Source organism: Neoarius graeffei, chromosome 19 (assembly GCF_027579695.1).
Source record: "Neoarius graeffei isolate fNeoGra1 chromosome 19, fNeoGra1.pri, whole genome shotgun sequence".
Lineage (NCBI taxonomy): Eukaryota > Metazoa > Chordata > Actinopteri > Siluriformes > Ariidae > Neoarius > Neoarius graeffei.
The window spans coordinates 40164593-40181110 of NC_083587.1; the positions used below are offsets into that span (position 1 = coordinate 40164593).

The 16518-nt window shown below is 40.9% G+C and overlaps 1 protein-coding gene across 2 annotated transcripts in view; it reads left to right on the plus strand.

The window, feature by feature from the left end:
• The window catches only part of gli3 (GLI family zinc finger 3), a 363740-nt gene extending 356516 nt beyond the window's left edge, over positions 1-7224 (plus strand). For both annotated transcript variants that reach the window (XM_060900066.1, XM_060900067.1), the window contains 2 exons: positions 726-1128; positions 3029-7224. In XM_060900066.1, the coding sequence (XP_060756049.1) occupies positions 726-1128; positions 3029-5325 (2700 nt within the window). In that variant the 3' untranslated portion in view covers positions 5326-7224. The remainder of the gene's footprint in view (positions 1-725; positions 1129-3028) is intronic.
• Positions 7225-16518: the final 9294 nt, after the last annotated feature.

Here is a 16518-nt window from a genome sequence, read left to right on the forward strand (position 1 = left end):
TCACCCATCTCTGTGTGGCATCATTGTAAAGTTCAGCATCACAACCTTTAGTAGACAAGTCAATAAATTTAATTACTTAAATCTTACATCATACATATTAATCTATGCTCACATCTGCAGGGACACAATACAACACACTGGCCAGAAGTCATTCGTTTTCAAAGACAGAGATTTCCAGTGACAGAAACCTAAGCAAAGTAACCTTAATGAAACAAAAGTTGAGCATGTTTAACTTTTTGCATATTAGAAGTGAAGTAATTTGGTGACTACTAATAGGAGTTTCTTTTTTATTTTTTTCCCATTTTTTTCCATGTATTTGTTTCAACTCACTGCCATTCACTGAAATTTGCTCTGCTGCTAAAAACATTTCCCTGTTGATATAAGAATTTTAATTTTTATATCTGATGTATGATCAAATGGATGGTTTTATGTACATTCTATAGATAGCAAGTGTGGATATTGTAATTATCCTGATGGTACCACACTACCATGCAGTGAGTACAGAGTTAAGCCTGCCAGACCTGAACAAAAGCTGAAATAGGTGTTAAAAAAAAAGCTTAAGACCTTTATCCATTCCATGTACAATGTCAAATGCCTTTCATCACTGTATTTTTAACACAATTTTCATGGATTTTTTTTAAGTGGAATAGATCGTATTTTATCATGGTTTAACTGTTACATGTGCTTGCCACATTTAATTTATTCATGAATATCTTGTCTCTCAGACGTCTCAGCCAAGCTCTGGCGGTCAGTCTTCATGCAGCAGTGACCAGTCCCCCACCAGCTCCCATTTCAGCTGTGGAGTCCAGCTTGCTGTGAGCACTATTAGCCTTGTGGGGGAGGAGGTGGTGGTGGAGGACCAGGAGGTAGAAGAGGAGGATGAAGAGAAGGACACTGAGGGAGAAGAAGAGGATTCCCCCATCATGGTCTCTACTGTATCCACTGCTACAGCCACGGCAGCTACTTTAGCCCTACAGCCCCGCAGGAGTCTGGGGCAGCCCTTGCGCTGGATGGAACAGGTTAAGATGGAAAGGCTTAGGCAGGTGAATGGAGGGAGATCAAGGCTAGGACATCTGTCACCCACAGCACCCTTTAAAGACCACAGTCTGCCCTCCCTCACAGGGAAAGGTAAGACTTTGTGATTTTGTAAGACATGTCTCATTTGACTCTGTATATGTTTTGTCCAATACTGCCAATAGCTTTACTTCCTTATTCAAGTCATGTCAGATTAAAATGGTTATGGATCGGGGGAGGAAAGAAAGAGTCCTGAGAATCTCTGTGAACTCTGTCCTGTGAACTCTTTATGATTCACTTTGGTATTTGTTTTTTTATGATGTACTGTATTTGTAAGTAAAACATGGGAAATTCAATACTGTGTAATACAACCCCGATTCCAAAAAAGTTGGGACAAAGTACAAATTGTAAATAAAAACGGAATGCAATGCTGTGGAAGTTTCAAAATTCCATATTTTATTCTGAATAGAGCATAGATGACATATCAAATGTTTAAACTGAGAAAATGTATCATTTAAAGAGAAAAATTAGGTGATTTTAAATTTCATGACACCACATCTCAAAAAAGTTGGGACAAGGCCATGTTTCCCACTGTGAGACATCCCCTTTTCTCTTTACAACAGTCTGTAAACGTCTGGGGACTGAGGAGACAAGTTGCTCAAGTTTAGGGATAGGAATGTTAACCCATTCTTGTCTAATGTAGGATTCTAGTTGCTCAACTGTCTTAGGTCTTTTTTGTCGTATCTTCCGTTTTATGATGCGCCAAATGTTTTCGATGGGTGAAAGATCTGGACTGCAGGCTGGCCAGTTCAGTACCCGGACCCTTCTTCTACGCAGCCATGATGCTGTAATTGATGCAGTATGTGGTTAGGCATTGTCATGTTGGAAAATGAAAGGTCTTCCCTGAAAGAGACGTCGTCTGGATGGGAGCATATGTTGCTCTAGAACCTGGATATGCCTTTCAGCATTGATGGTATCTTTCCAGATGTGTAAGCTGCCCATGCCACACGCACTAATGCCAACCCCATACCATCAGAGATGCAGGCTTCTGAACTGAGCGCTGATAACAACTTGGGTCGTCCTTCTCCTCTTTAGTCCGAATGACACGGCGTCCCTGATTTCCATAAAGAACTTCAAATTTTGATTCGTCTGACCACAGAACAGTTTTCCACTTTGCCACAGTCCATTTTAAATGAGCCTTGGCCCAGAGAAGACGTCTGCGCTTCTGGATCATGTTTAGATACGGCTTCTTCTTTGAACTATAGAGTTTTAGCTGGCAACGGCGAATGGCACGGTGAATTGTGTTCACAGATAATGTTCTCTGGAAATATTCCTGAGCCCATTTTGTGATTTCCAATACAGAAGCATGCCTGTATGTGATGCAGTGCCATCTAAGGGCCCGAAGATCACGGGCACCCAGTATGGTTTTCCGGCCTTGACCCTTACGCACAGAGATTCTTCCAGATTCTCTGAATCTTTTGATGATATTATGCACTGTAGATGATGATATGTTCAAACTCTTTGCAATTTTACACTGTTCAACTCCTTTCTGATATTGCACCACTATTTGTCGGCGCAGAATTAGGGGGATTGGTGATCCTCTTCCCATCTTTACTTCTGAGAGCCGCTGCCACTCCAAGATGCTCTTTTTATACCCAGTCATGTTAATGACCTATTGCCAATTGACCTAATGAGTTGCAATTTGGTCCTCCAGCTGTTCCTTTTTTGTACCTTTAACTTTTCCAGCCTCTTATTGCCCCTGTCCCAACTTTTTTGAGATGTGTTGCTGTCATGAAATTTCAAATGAGCCAGTATTTGGCATGAAATTTCAAAATGTCTCACTTTCGACATTTGATATGTTGTCTATGTTCTATTGTGAATACAATATCAGATTTTGAGATTTGTAAATTATTGCATTCCATTTTTATTTACAATTTGTACTTTGTCCCAACTTTTTTGGAATCGGGGTTGTACTATTTTTCTTTGCATGACTGTGTTTCTCTGTGAACTCTAGGCTTGTGTACTGTCAGGAGTACTTGTGGGGGTGCACCAGTTCCTCAGCCTCCTTTACATCCCGAGCCATCCAGCACAGAGTTGACAATGATGAGCCTCCTACAGGATCGCCGTGACAGCAGTGGTAGTGCCACCAGCTCAGCCTACCTAAGTAGCAGCCGCCGTTCCTCTGGCATCTCTCCCTGCTTCTCAAGCCGCCGCTCCAGCCAAGCCTCACAGTCTGAGCACAGCCAGCAGAGACAGCTGCACAACCTCAGTGTTACTGACTCCTATGATCCCATCTCCACTGATGCTTCACGTCGCTCCAGTGAGACTAGCCAGTGTGGTGGAGGCGGTGGTTCTGGTGGAGTAGTGCTTGAAGGAAGCTGGAGTGGTGGAAGTGGACGTGTGGGAGGAGGTGGGATTGGATCAAAAGGTGTGTTGAACCTAACACCAGCACAACGTTATCATCTCAAAGCCACATATGCAGTTGCAACAGGTGGGCCCCCTCCAACACCTTTGCCTAAAATGGAAAAAGTGAGCTATAAAATTCAAATGACTATGGCCAGGGATATGAAAGCCAAAAATGAGCTCATATTGCCATCACTAGTCAGACCACATCACAGTAGTGATGGTAGTTCTCATGGAAAAAGTCATATTAGGTACAGATGTGGGGGACGGTATCCAGGGGAAGGCCCAGACAATAGTAACAGAAGAGCAAGTGACCCTCTAAGGCCAATAGACCAAAATACCTTTGGAACTCCCCAGATACAGCGTTTTGGCAGTCAGAATAACATGGACCATTTACCCCCTCTGGTGGGTAATAATGCCTCAAATGGTTTTCGTAAAAGTACAAACCATGAAAATTACGCCAACTTAGAAGGCAGTATCCATAGTGGCCAGTTCTCCCCTTTCCCTTCGAGCATCATGCAACAATCAGCACTTGAAGCTTTAGCCATGGAGCATGATGGGGTTCTCTTATTTAGGGATGATGTTCTTCCTGATGACCATGAAGCTCCCTGCAGCCAGCAAAATGACATAAATCACCAATTTCACAGAAATTATTTTGTCCAGAATATTGAGGGGGCGCAGAATATTCAGAAGCCTTCACAACAACATGGGGCACAAGAAACACAAAGTCTGCCAATCCAGTGGAATGAGGTAAGCTCAGGAAGTACTGATATTTCACCTCCTCGGGAGCTACAGAGGTGCGAGCGGTGGCCAAACCAAATTAATGCAGTAGGCCTTCCATTTGGTAGCTTTGAAAATATGATTGTACAACAGCAGCTCCCTTCATACTTTACAGACCAACAACACCCTAATCAGAGAGGTAGTGTTCAGCAAATAACTGAAATGACTAATGGACACTCAAATCAGCATAGGCAAGGATCAAATTCAAGCCAAAAGCTATCTTGCAGCCAGGGTGTGTCAGTGGAGACGACACAATGGAACAGCAGTGGCACAAGTAGGAAAAGCTCGAGGGCATATAATTTTGGTCAGCAAAACTGTCAGAATGCCCTGGGCCCCATCCGACCAAGTCGTGTTCATCAAGCCAGTCAGTCACAAACTCAAAACCTTCAACAGAGCCATGAAATTCCATGTGAAACAAGTGGAAACTCACTCCAGCAAGGAAAAGAAAAATCCAGTTTATCCCATGTCTTTGTACTCTCTCTTCAATCCCAGTGTGCAGTGGCTAGCCAGCCTGTGGATCACGACCCCTCTGAACCACAACAATATTCCACCCAACACACCATCAGTAATCACAACGCACAGCCCTACCAAAGTTTTACAAAAGGAAATATCAATAATTGCTCACTTGCTAATCAAGTTTCAGGAATAAAACTAGAAATAGAAAATCAGTTTCACCCGAGCTCTTTCATGCAGCAACAGCAGATCTTTGAGCAGTGCTTTGACCCAACTAAATCTTCAGTCTTTGGAGCTCAGCACTGCCAAACTGAATCATTTAAAACTGAGACCGGGGTATTGTGTAGATCATTGAAGGATCGTCTGAGCCCTGGGGCTGATCAAGTGACCAGCACAGTAGCGGGCAACCCAGACGGCAGTGTTCGGGATGACGTTGGCCTACATTTTACCTCCAACCTGGATAATAGCCTTGACCAAGGCAGTTTGGTTTCTGATGTCATCAGTCCTAGTGTTGTTCATGATTTATCACAGACTTCCTCTTGGCTTACAGCTCCACACCTCTCAGCTGTACTTTATAGCTTACCTCCTGGTACAACCAATATGGCCATTGGAGACATGAGCTCCCTCCTGACTACCCTTCCAGAAGAGAGCAAATTCCTTGCCATTATGCAGTAGGTTTTGTGATATTCCATTGGATGAGAGTGGGGAAAACAAATAATTTACTGCAGTAATTTAAAAAGTAAGGATGAAGAGGAGAAAATCCTTTTATATTTGTCAGTATAGTAGGAGTTAAATAAAGTATAAACCTGTTATTTCCCCCTAAAGATGAGGATTGGGAAAATCGTATAAATATAGTGTAAGTACAAAAAAAATAACAACATAAAATCATTCAATTTGTGGAATATTTGAATATACAAAAGCCAGTTTCATATTTCTTTAAGGTGATTTGGTGACAACAGCATCATTCCCACCTCTTTAAACAGTATTCAAATCAATTCAGTTTTATTTGTGCAGCACTTTTTAACATTGTCACAAAGCAGCTTTAAAGAAATATATAAATTGTACATTTATAAATTTATCCCACAGTATTCTGTGTATTATTGCCATTTTTCATTATGTTATAAAATGTTCATACACATGCATGTTCAATATACACACTGCCTTTTTATGCTAGTAGAATATGTCTCATTTACAAAAGACAGACAACCTTGCATTGTCATCAGGTAAAGACAGGTTAAATGTTCCATTTAATAGACCCTAGTGTTGCAATTTCATATAGTAACATTTTAATTATGTCTTGCATTGGTAGTATTGAAATTATTTTTCTGGTCTTGTATTGTGCTTGAAATTTTTCAAACATGGTGTAGACTACATATACAGCAGACCATTTTATGACACAAGTGTGAACCAGACCCTCACATCAATAATTATACTAATTTATTTACCATGATTGCATAGATGTACATAGAGTTTTCTTTTCCCTTTTTTTTTTGTACACCTTGCTTACTGTGGTCTAATTACTGGTGCTTATGACAAGCTGTGTGCATTAAGGAAAAAAGAACAACTAGGAGGTTATAATTAATCAACATCTGTTTTTCCCTCAAAGAGGATACATTTTAATATGATAAAATGTAACAATAAATTTATTATTATTATTATTATTATTATTATTATTATTATTATTAATCATAATAACCCATTTTTGCTTTACCAAATATCTCAAAGTAATTTTGTATTTTCTTTTAAAATGTAAGTTGTGTGTTATTTCACAACCATGGTCACCAAGGTTTTCATATTACAAATCAGTTTTAAGTGCGTCTGTCCCGATTTGCCTGTGAAGAAACTTGATACAATGTGGAGATAATTTGACAATATTCTTAGCAGTATTAAAAACCTCTATTTATGTGTATCTGCATATGTACAGTTTTATAAGTCATGCTGTAGGACATAGGTACTGTTTGTATGTTGTTGTTGTTGTTGTTGTTGCTGTGTTATTGTTTTCAAAGTGTTATGATGTATTTCCTGAGGAAAGGTCTGGGGTGGATGGGGCTGGTGGTAAGTTGGGCCAAAGGTTTACGCTTGATTAGTGCCTGCCAATATCAAGAGGAACACTGCCAGTCTTTTATAAGGCATTATTACAATTGCAAAACAAGGTACACATACAGTATGTGTAAAATTAAGCAAGAGACCTACCACTTCACATGTGCATAACCACAAATGATTCTGGTGCAGGTGGGGTCTTAGGTGTACCGTAAATGTAACATCTAAAAAAATAACAAAAATATTGGAAGATATTGATATTTTAACACTTTTTTTTTTGCCTTTTTATGCTTGTAAATACATTAACCATATGTAGACTATATCAGAGAGTTAGATGACAAAGTTTGCCAAGATGAGCATACATACCAAGCAGGAATCCCCTGTCCTCTCTTTAAATCAAAGCAAAGGGGAACCAGGGTGTATGGAGTCAAGGTGCATAGCACTACCAGATGTAATTTAAAATCTGAATGATTTTTTTTGTAACAAACCACAATAAATGTTTGTAAGACTTTAATAAAAATGAAATAATGTGCATGGCATGTCTGAACAGCCTGTCTTTTGTTTATGAACTGTGAGTAACATGCAAGTGCACGTGAAGAATAACTAGTGATTCATTCTCCATATCCACCTGCCGTGCACACATACAGATCACTTACCTAAAACAGGTTACTATAGTACTAAAATAAATTTGTATTTAATAAATAGGCTAGCAAATAAAATATTGTAAAAATATATAAAATACCATCAAGGGTTTCTTGCTGTTATGTTCACTGAGCTTCTTGCACTGGACATTTTTTAAACATTCAATTGATGATTCTTTGGCATGATTTAGTATATGTTATGCTCGTTGAATAACCACAAGTCACTGATATAATTTTGTTGTGTGATAATTTAACAAATTATCAAGTTTACAGCAATCCCTAGCAGGCAAATTTATAATGTTTTTCAGCTTATTTTCATGATGAGAGTGATCATTTCAGAATGGTGATGAAAGACACTAAACAATGAACGCTGCAGACATTTTTCACACTCACTGACTTGTAATAGTCTTGGTAATTGTATTCAATTCACCAGTCACCTAAAAGGCTTTTTCAAGTCTGTTGAATGATGCAGGTTCACTACTATTTAAACAGTGTGACATGAGATTTAAAAAAAAAAGTTTGACAGATAGTAATGAGTAAATGTAAACAAAATGAAACTTTTCTATTTTAAAAATGTAAAAAAATGTATAAACAGCAAAAATAAATCCGTTCTATATTCAGTGTGACCACTATCTGCCTCTAAAGCTGCACCAGTTCTCTTGATTACTGAAGAATTTCACTGTATGAAAAACTTCATTCCAAATACCACACTAAGGCCTATGGTTTATATTCCATACAAGGGCCTTTGGAGGGGCAGTGTCAGTAATGGGCGGTTGATGGATGTAAGTGCAGGAAGAGTGTTTATTATAAAACAACAAGCAGACATACAAATCCAAAATGTCAAGCAGAATCAGAATCAAAAGACAGTGTAGGTACACACACAGTCCCTTTAAGAACTACATTTCCCATCAGCCAACTTCCGCGTTGACCTACGTCACTTCCTCCCTGAGCCCATAAGTAACTGAGCAACGCTACTCTCTTCCTCTTTGGTGCTGTGAAACTCGTCATGACCGGCGTGTTCTGCAGAGATAAAGAGGCCCGCTCAGCAGAGCATCCAAGATACAGACGTCTGCTTTGCAAGTAAGAATTCAGCGCGTTTTTTGTTTACCCTTGGCCACGGTACACTCCAGAATCACGCGATTTTTAACTCAGTCGAGTTACAACCGGTTTTTCATTTGTTCCTTATAAGTACTTACGAACTGCCGCCCAAGCAGTTTAATTTTAAAGTTAGAGGCGACCGGCTCCCTCTAACAAAGCGCTGTGCACATCGTTTTAATCAGAGACTTTCTTCCCACGAACTATGAAGCGTTCGGACCAAGAAATCCTCTGCTTTCCACGGAAGCGACTCACGTGCTCCACAACGGTGAAACTCCAAAAGTCTCGGAACATATCTCCATAATGTTACTATAAGCAAGATACTGAAGTAAGACTGGCAATTTTTGGGCATAAGGACTAGTCTTAGGAATTAGTTTTATTAAAGAGTGTGAATTAAACTCAGGAACGGTTTAATTGTGTACACTGTAGACACTCGGTGTTGAATTGATTGTTCTATTTTGTTTTGATCTCTCAGTTGTGTTTAATAGATAGGTTTTGCATGCTTCTTCTATTTCTTCCTAACACTCTTAATTTCATTCTTACACATATTTTGACCTCATCAAGGTTTCAGTGGATTTAGTAGTGTTATAAGCTAGTGAATTAGCAAATCTGAGCTAATCCTTTGCTCTCAAACCCCACGTGGACACACCCCCCTTTGTTCTCCTCAAATCCCACGTGGTGACCCACACACCTTAGCTAGCAATCCATGCTAACTTTTTGTTCAGGCCACACACAGGCTAACTCTTTGTCAGGCCACATGGCCACACACAAACACACCTTAGCTAGCAATCCATGCTAACTCTTTTGTTCAGGCCACACACAGGCCTCACAAACACATCTTAGTTAGCTACCAAAGCTAACTCTTTTGTTCTACTTAGAAACACGTGGTCACCCCCCATGTGGTGACCCCCCACACCTCAGATAACACACACACACACAAACACACACACACACCTTAGATAAGATTCCAATCACTCTCACACATCACTCTCACACACACACACATAACACACACACCGTTTATGCTTGCTTATATGTATATGACATTATTCAATTTTATCTTTGTTATAATAAATTCAGTTATTATTGAAACTGTGTTTATTTGTGTACCAATATTTTTGAAGCCACCCAATCTCAAAGAATTCCAAGGTGCATATAAGTTGTGTAATACGGTAAGTGATCATAATAATTTGGAATATACCATAATTTAGCTGGTTGGTAATTTATTATTAAGCACCAAAATTAAAAGGTATTATTTAATGAGACTGATTTAATGACTTAATGAGACTGATTTAATGAGATTGATCACTTAATTACCAATTGCACCTACAACAGGCAATGGTCATGCAAGGCACAAACAGACTAGTAAAGGCAGAGACAAAAGGCAAAATCCAAAGAGGAGTCAGAAATCAGAAGCACAATCTAAACAAATGGCTTGGTAGGATCAGACACCAGGCACTGAGCAATACTTCACAAAGTCTATATGAGTTCAGAGTCCCTTTTACAGTGGGGCAAAAAAGTATTTAGTCAGCCACCAATTGTGCAAGTTCTCCCACTTAAAAAGATGAGAGAGGCCTGTAATTTTCATCATAGGTACACTTCAACTATGAGAGACAGAATGGGGGGAAAGAATCCAGGAAATCACATTGTAGGATTTTTAATTAATTAATTGGTAAATTCCTCGGTAAAATAAGTATTTGATCACCTACAAACAAGCAAGATTTCTGGCTCGCACAGACCTGTAACTTCTTTAAGAGGCTCCTCTGTCCTCCACTCGTTACCTGTATTAATGGCACCTGTTTGAACTCGTTATCAGTATAAAAGACACCTGTCCACAACCTCAAACAGTCACACTCCAAACTCCACTATGGCCAAGACCAAAGAGCTGTCAAAGGACACCAGAAACAAAATTGTAGACCTGCACCAGGCTGGGAAGACTGAATCTGCAATAGGTAAGCAGCTTGGTGTGAAGAAATCAACTGTGGGAGCAATTATTAGAAAATGGAAGACATACAAGACCACTGATAATCTCCCTCGATCTGGGGCTCCATGCAAGATCTCACCCTGTGGGGTCAAAATGATCACAAGAATGGTGAGCAAAAATCCCAGAACCACACGGGGGGACCTAGTGAATGACCTGCAGAGAGCTGGGACCAAAGTAACAAAGGCTACCATCAGTAACACACGACGCCGCCAGGGACTCAAATCCTGCAGTGCCAGACGTGTCCCCCTGCTTAAGCCAGTACATGTCCAGGCCCGTCTGAAGTTTGCTAGAGAGCATTTGGATGATCCAGAAAAGGATTGGGAGAATGTCATATGGTCAGATGAAACCAAAATAGAACTTTTTGGTAAAAACTCAACTTGTCGTGTTTGGAGGAGAAAGAATGCTGAGTTGCATCCAAAGAACACCATACCTACTGTGAAGCATGGGGGTGGAAACATCATGCTTTGGGGCTGTTTTTCTGCAAAGGGACCAGGACGACTGATCCATGTAAAGGAAAAAATGAATGGGGCCATGTATCGTGAGATTTTGAGTGAAAACCTCCTTCCATCAGCAAGGGCATTGAAGATGAAACGTGGCTGGGTCTTTCAGCATGACAATGATCCCAAACACACCATCCGGGCAACGAAGGAGTGGCTTCATAAGAAGCATTTCAAGGTCCTGGAGTGGCCTAGCCAGTCTCCAGATCTCAACCCCATAGAAAATCTTTGGAGGGAGTTGAAAGTCTGTGTTGCCCAGCGACAGCCCCAAAACATCACTGCTCTAGAGGAGATCTGCATGGAGGAATGGGCCAAAATACCAGCAACAGTGTGTGAAAACCTTGTGAAGACTTACAGAAAACGTTTGATCTCTGTCATTGCCAACAAAGGGTATATAACAAAGTATTGAGATGAACTTTTGTTGTTGACCAAATACTTATTTTCCACCATAATTTGCAAATAAATTCTTTAAAAATCAGACAATGTGATTTTCTGGATTTTTTTTTTCTCATTTTGTCTCTCATAGTTGAAGTGTACCTATGATGAAAATTACAGGCCTCTCTCATCTTTTTAAGTGGGAGAACTTGCACAATTGGTGACTGACTAAATACTTTTTTGCCCCACTGTATGTGTGCCATGATTGCCCTCTGATCTGGCTTCAAATCTGACCTTGGCATGGTTTCTGGCACTAGCATGGGCTTGGACTCAGACATGGACATAGGCATAGACTTTGGCATGGGCTCTGGCATTCTGCCATGGACACACTCGGCGCAGGATGAGACATGGTTACACATGTCAGTGAGCATGTGGGGCCACCAGTATTTGGCCCTGAGAAGCTGGTATGTGCCCCTAATGCCCAAGTAGCCTGTGGATGGAGAGGTGTGAAACCATGCGATGAGCTGGTCCCTGTTAGGGGTCATCCATAATTTTCATCATTATCATGAGTCTACAAAGAGTAGACTTTTGAGCAACCCCCCTCCCTCCCCCCAAAAGTGTACATTAGCGGACAAAAAATGATGATGGATCTACGTGGAATAGGAATTCAAAATAAAACCATGTCTTGTATTACTATGACAGAACAATTCAAAGATTCACAAGAGAAGAAAAGAAGACACAAGACGGGTCCAAAAGTTTTCACAGAAAGCAGGCAATTCATTTTTCAGTCCCCCCAGTATTCCACAGGCCTCTTTTGTGATTGTTGCGGGCTAAAATGTCTGATGTTGCGGGGGGGGGTTCCAAAAAAATTGCGATGAAAGTTGCGGTGTTTTTTATGTTTTTGTTGCAATTACATCGTGGGAGGAAGTGAAAGTTGCAAGAAATTGTTGCAATTTTCTCTTTTTGTGTGATTAAAATTGAGTGATATGTTAAATATTAAGTTATTACTGAAAAACTATTGATTAAAAAAACAGACACTGAGAAATGGTCCTATAAACAACTTTACCAATATAAAAGATTACCAGGACTACAAAAATGCAGAAAAATAGGCTTTACTTATCCAAATGCACCTGTTGGTTCAAAAGTTAAAGTGCATAGAACCTCACAGCACAACATGAAGTTACCTTAAAATATAATATAAATGCCTCAGCTTTCATGTAAGAAAAAAAAACTATTAATACTAGTACTGTGTGCAGGCAGTCTCTCCTGAAGACTAAATTAAACAATAATTATAAACTAATAAAATAAATGGCTCAGGCTTCATAGAAGAAAAAAAACAATTTGAACAGAATCTCACAGTATGATGCTGAAGCTGCCTAAACAATGGAAAATAAAATACCATTTTGGTAAAAATGTTGGCATCCATTAATTTCTTGTATTAAGTAAAAAAAAATTATGTAAAGTGCACACAGTCCTTCACTGTAAACATAACACACTTTCAGTAACAGAATTTAAGCCTACATAAACACTGACTCGCACGTGCTGCTTCTCTTGAACGTATACACGGAGGCGGAAGGTAGTTTGTCAACGTCACCTCAAGACGACGCCAACGATTGGTCAAATTTGCGGGAAAGTTTCGGTGATTGGATATAATTGCAACACCGCCCTGAATTCACAGGGATTGGTTGAATTTGCAAATCGCAACATCCTGGAGGGTCTGATTATTGAAAATTAGGAACTGTCTTTTTAAAGGGAGCTGTTGCCTTTTGGCTTTGAAATGTTCGTTTTTGATTCTTTCCAGGCAGCCTGTCCTGCCCTAACTGCCTCCTCTCAGATGAATGCAGGAAATAATAAATGTTTAAAAACTGCTCATACTCGTTTGAAGGAGTCTTGTGAATAGCGGTATTTCTGCTATTCACAAATTTATAAACGCGGTCAAAATCTGGGTCAGCCATTGTTGTTGTACTGAAGAAAGAAAGCGTGTAGAGCTAGCTGGCAAGACCGATGTGGCGCGAAATTTTTAACATGGCAGCTGCCGATTCACACATTGACGGATCATCATTTTTTCATTTTTAAAAAGTGTACGCCTGGTCATTAACCCCCTCCCCCCCGCGTACGGTTTGTACGCTCGTGATAATGATGAAAATTATGGATAACCCCTTAGCCTCTGGCACAAGCTGTGGAGCAGAGGTCACCCTGTCAACCTCTGGAGCGGAGACCGCCCCCTCTGTCACTGTGCCGACCTCTGGAGGGAGCTCTGGAGCAAGCTCTGGAGCAAAGGCCACCCTGTCAGCCTCTGGAGGGAGCTCTGGAGTGAAGGCCTCCCCCTATGCTGCTGCACTGGCCTCATGAGCATCAGCGCCCCCCCAAAAAAAATCCTCCTTCACTTGACCTTGGTACAGGGCCAAAAGACTTGGGGTTTTGGAGGCATGGGTGTGTGAGTTCAGAGTCCCTTTTGTGCACACACTGTGATTGCCCTCTGATCAGGAACAGGTGCTTAGTAATTAGTCCTTGAAGCACGCATTGCCTGCTCAGGGTGCAAAAGTGTGTGGATGTGAATGTCAGTTTGAGGTGCATTAAGCGTAGACATCACAGGCAGATTTTCACACTTAAAATAGTGCATGTAGATCTAGCTTTTAAAACAACTACAGCATAACCTGCAGAACATAAACTATGCCATATTATATGATTAGCTTGTCATGTATCAAATTCAAGATTACTCAATTGCATCTTCTCACAGATTGTACCTTGACCTCTACTTTTTTAAAATAATAATTAAGACTATGAAATTAGCCCTGTGATGACCTGGCGACTTGTCCAGGGTGTACCCCGCCTTTCGCCCGTAGTCAGCTGGGATAGGCTCCAGCTTGCCTGCGACCCTGTAGAAGGATAAAGCGGCTAGAGATAATGAGATGAGATGAGATGAGACTATGAAATTACATAAAACTGAATAAGAAAAGTATTGAACAATTGAAAATTTTACAATCTCCATTCCAAAAAAGTTGGGACACTGGGTAAAATGTAAATAAAAATAGACTGTGATGATTTGCAAATTGGCGGCACGGTGGTGTAGTGGTTAGTGCTGTCGCCTCACAGCAAGAAGGTCCTGGGTTCGAGCCCTGGGGCCGGCGAGGGCCTTTCTGTGCGGAGTTTGCATGTTCTCCCCGTGTCCGCGTGGGTTTCCTCCGGGTGCTCCGGTTTCCCCCACAGTCCAAAGACATGCAGGTTAGGTTAACTGGTGACTCTAAATTGACTGTAGGTGTGAATGTGAGTGTGAATGGTTGTCTGTGTCTATGTGGCAGCCCTGTGATGACCTGGCGACTTGTCCAGGGTGTACCCCGCCTTTCGCCCGTAGTCAGCTGGGATAGGCTCCAGCTTGCCTGCGACCCTGTAGAAGGATAAAGCGGCTAGAGATAATGAGATGAGATGAGATTTGCAAATCATGGAAATCCTATATTTAATTGAAAATAGTAAGACGACAACATATCAAATATTGAAATTGAAAATTTTTGTATTTTTTAAAAAAGAAAAGATCATTTTTGTCAGGAGGACAGGCAACAAATGGATGTAAAAGCAAAAAAAAGTTTAATCAGGCAAACTGACAGACAAATCCAAAATATTAGGCAAAAGTCAAAGTCAAAAACAGGCAATGGTCAGGCAAGACACAAACAGGATACAAAAAGCAGAGGCAAAAGAACAAAATACAAAAATACAAACAGGTAAAAGGTCAAAACTAAAATAACAGAGTAAGATATTAATGGCTTGGTAAAGTCAAGTCAGTTTATTTGTATCCAGCTTGCCTGCGACCCTGTAGAACAGGATAAAGCGGCTACAGATAATGAGATGAGATGAGACTTTTATCAACATTGTCAAAAAGCAACTTTACAGAAAAACAAAGACTTTAAACATATGAGCTAATTTTATCCCTAATAAATGTATTCATGGCGGCACGGTGGTGTAGTGGTTAGCGCTGTCGCCTCACAGCAAGAAGGTCCTGGGTTCGAGCCCCGGGGCCGGCGAGGGCCTTTCTGTGTGGAGTTTGCATGTTCTCCCCGTGTCCGCGTGGGTTTCCTCCGGGTGCTCCGGTTTCCCCCACAGTCCAAAGACATGCAGGTTAGGTTAACTGGTGACTCTAAATTGACCGTAGGTGTGAATGTGAGTGTGAATGGTTGTCTGTGTCTATGTGTCAGCCCTGTGATGACCTGGCGACTTGTCCAGGGTGTACCCCGCCTTTCGCCCGTAGTCAGCTGGGATAGGCTCCAGCTTGCCTGCGACCCTGTAGAAGGATAAAGCGGCTAGAGATAATGAGATGAATGAAATGTATTCATCCCTAATGAGGATATGCAGAAGAGATTTGCTGTGGTGACCTCTAATGGGATCAGCCAAAAGAAGAAGTTTGATTGTGTTCCATGGGAATCTTTACCCAGAAGAACCAGCCCTGCTTAAAACGCCTCTTTTCCACTTTCAGTCTTACTGACTTGTACACAAATGACAGGCATTTTCATAGCTGGTGGAATTCCAAATACTTAACCGCAAAGTAACTTGAGCGCAGTAAATGACCACAAATAAAATCGATAGCATCCAGCAGATTACTGGTTTCTTTTACAGAGCCTCTCAATCTAATTATTCATTTTAAGTTTACTTTTGCTGATCACATAGCGATGCTTATCGTTAAGCAGTAAAACTATATTCACATATTTACAATCAAGTTCAAAGTAAAATTATGATCCATGGTGTGTTGTTGCATGTTTTCTGTAAATGCAAAAGTGGCTCCAAAATAATAATTTAGGCAAGGGGTGGGGTACAACCTGGACAAGTTACCAGGTCATATCACATAGAGACAAACAACAATTCACACTCAGTTTAGAGTGTGTTGTGGTTTAGAGCAGCCTTTCTCAACTGGGGTGCCGTCTGGCTTTGTTAGGGGTGCCGTCAAAAAAATTAGATATTCTAACATTGAATTATCTCTAGCCACTTTATCCTGTTCTACAGGGTCGCAGGCAAGCTGGAGCCTATCCCAGCTAACTACAGGCGAAAGGCAGGGTACACCCTGGACAAGTTGCCAGGTCATCACAGGGCTGACACATAGACAACCATTCACACTCACATTCACACCTACGGTCAATTTAGAGTCACCAGTTAACCTAACCTGCATGTCTTTGGACTGTGGGGGAAACTGGAGCACCCGGAGGAAACCCACGCGGACACGGGGAGAACATGCAAACTCCACACAGAA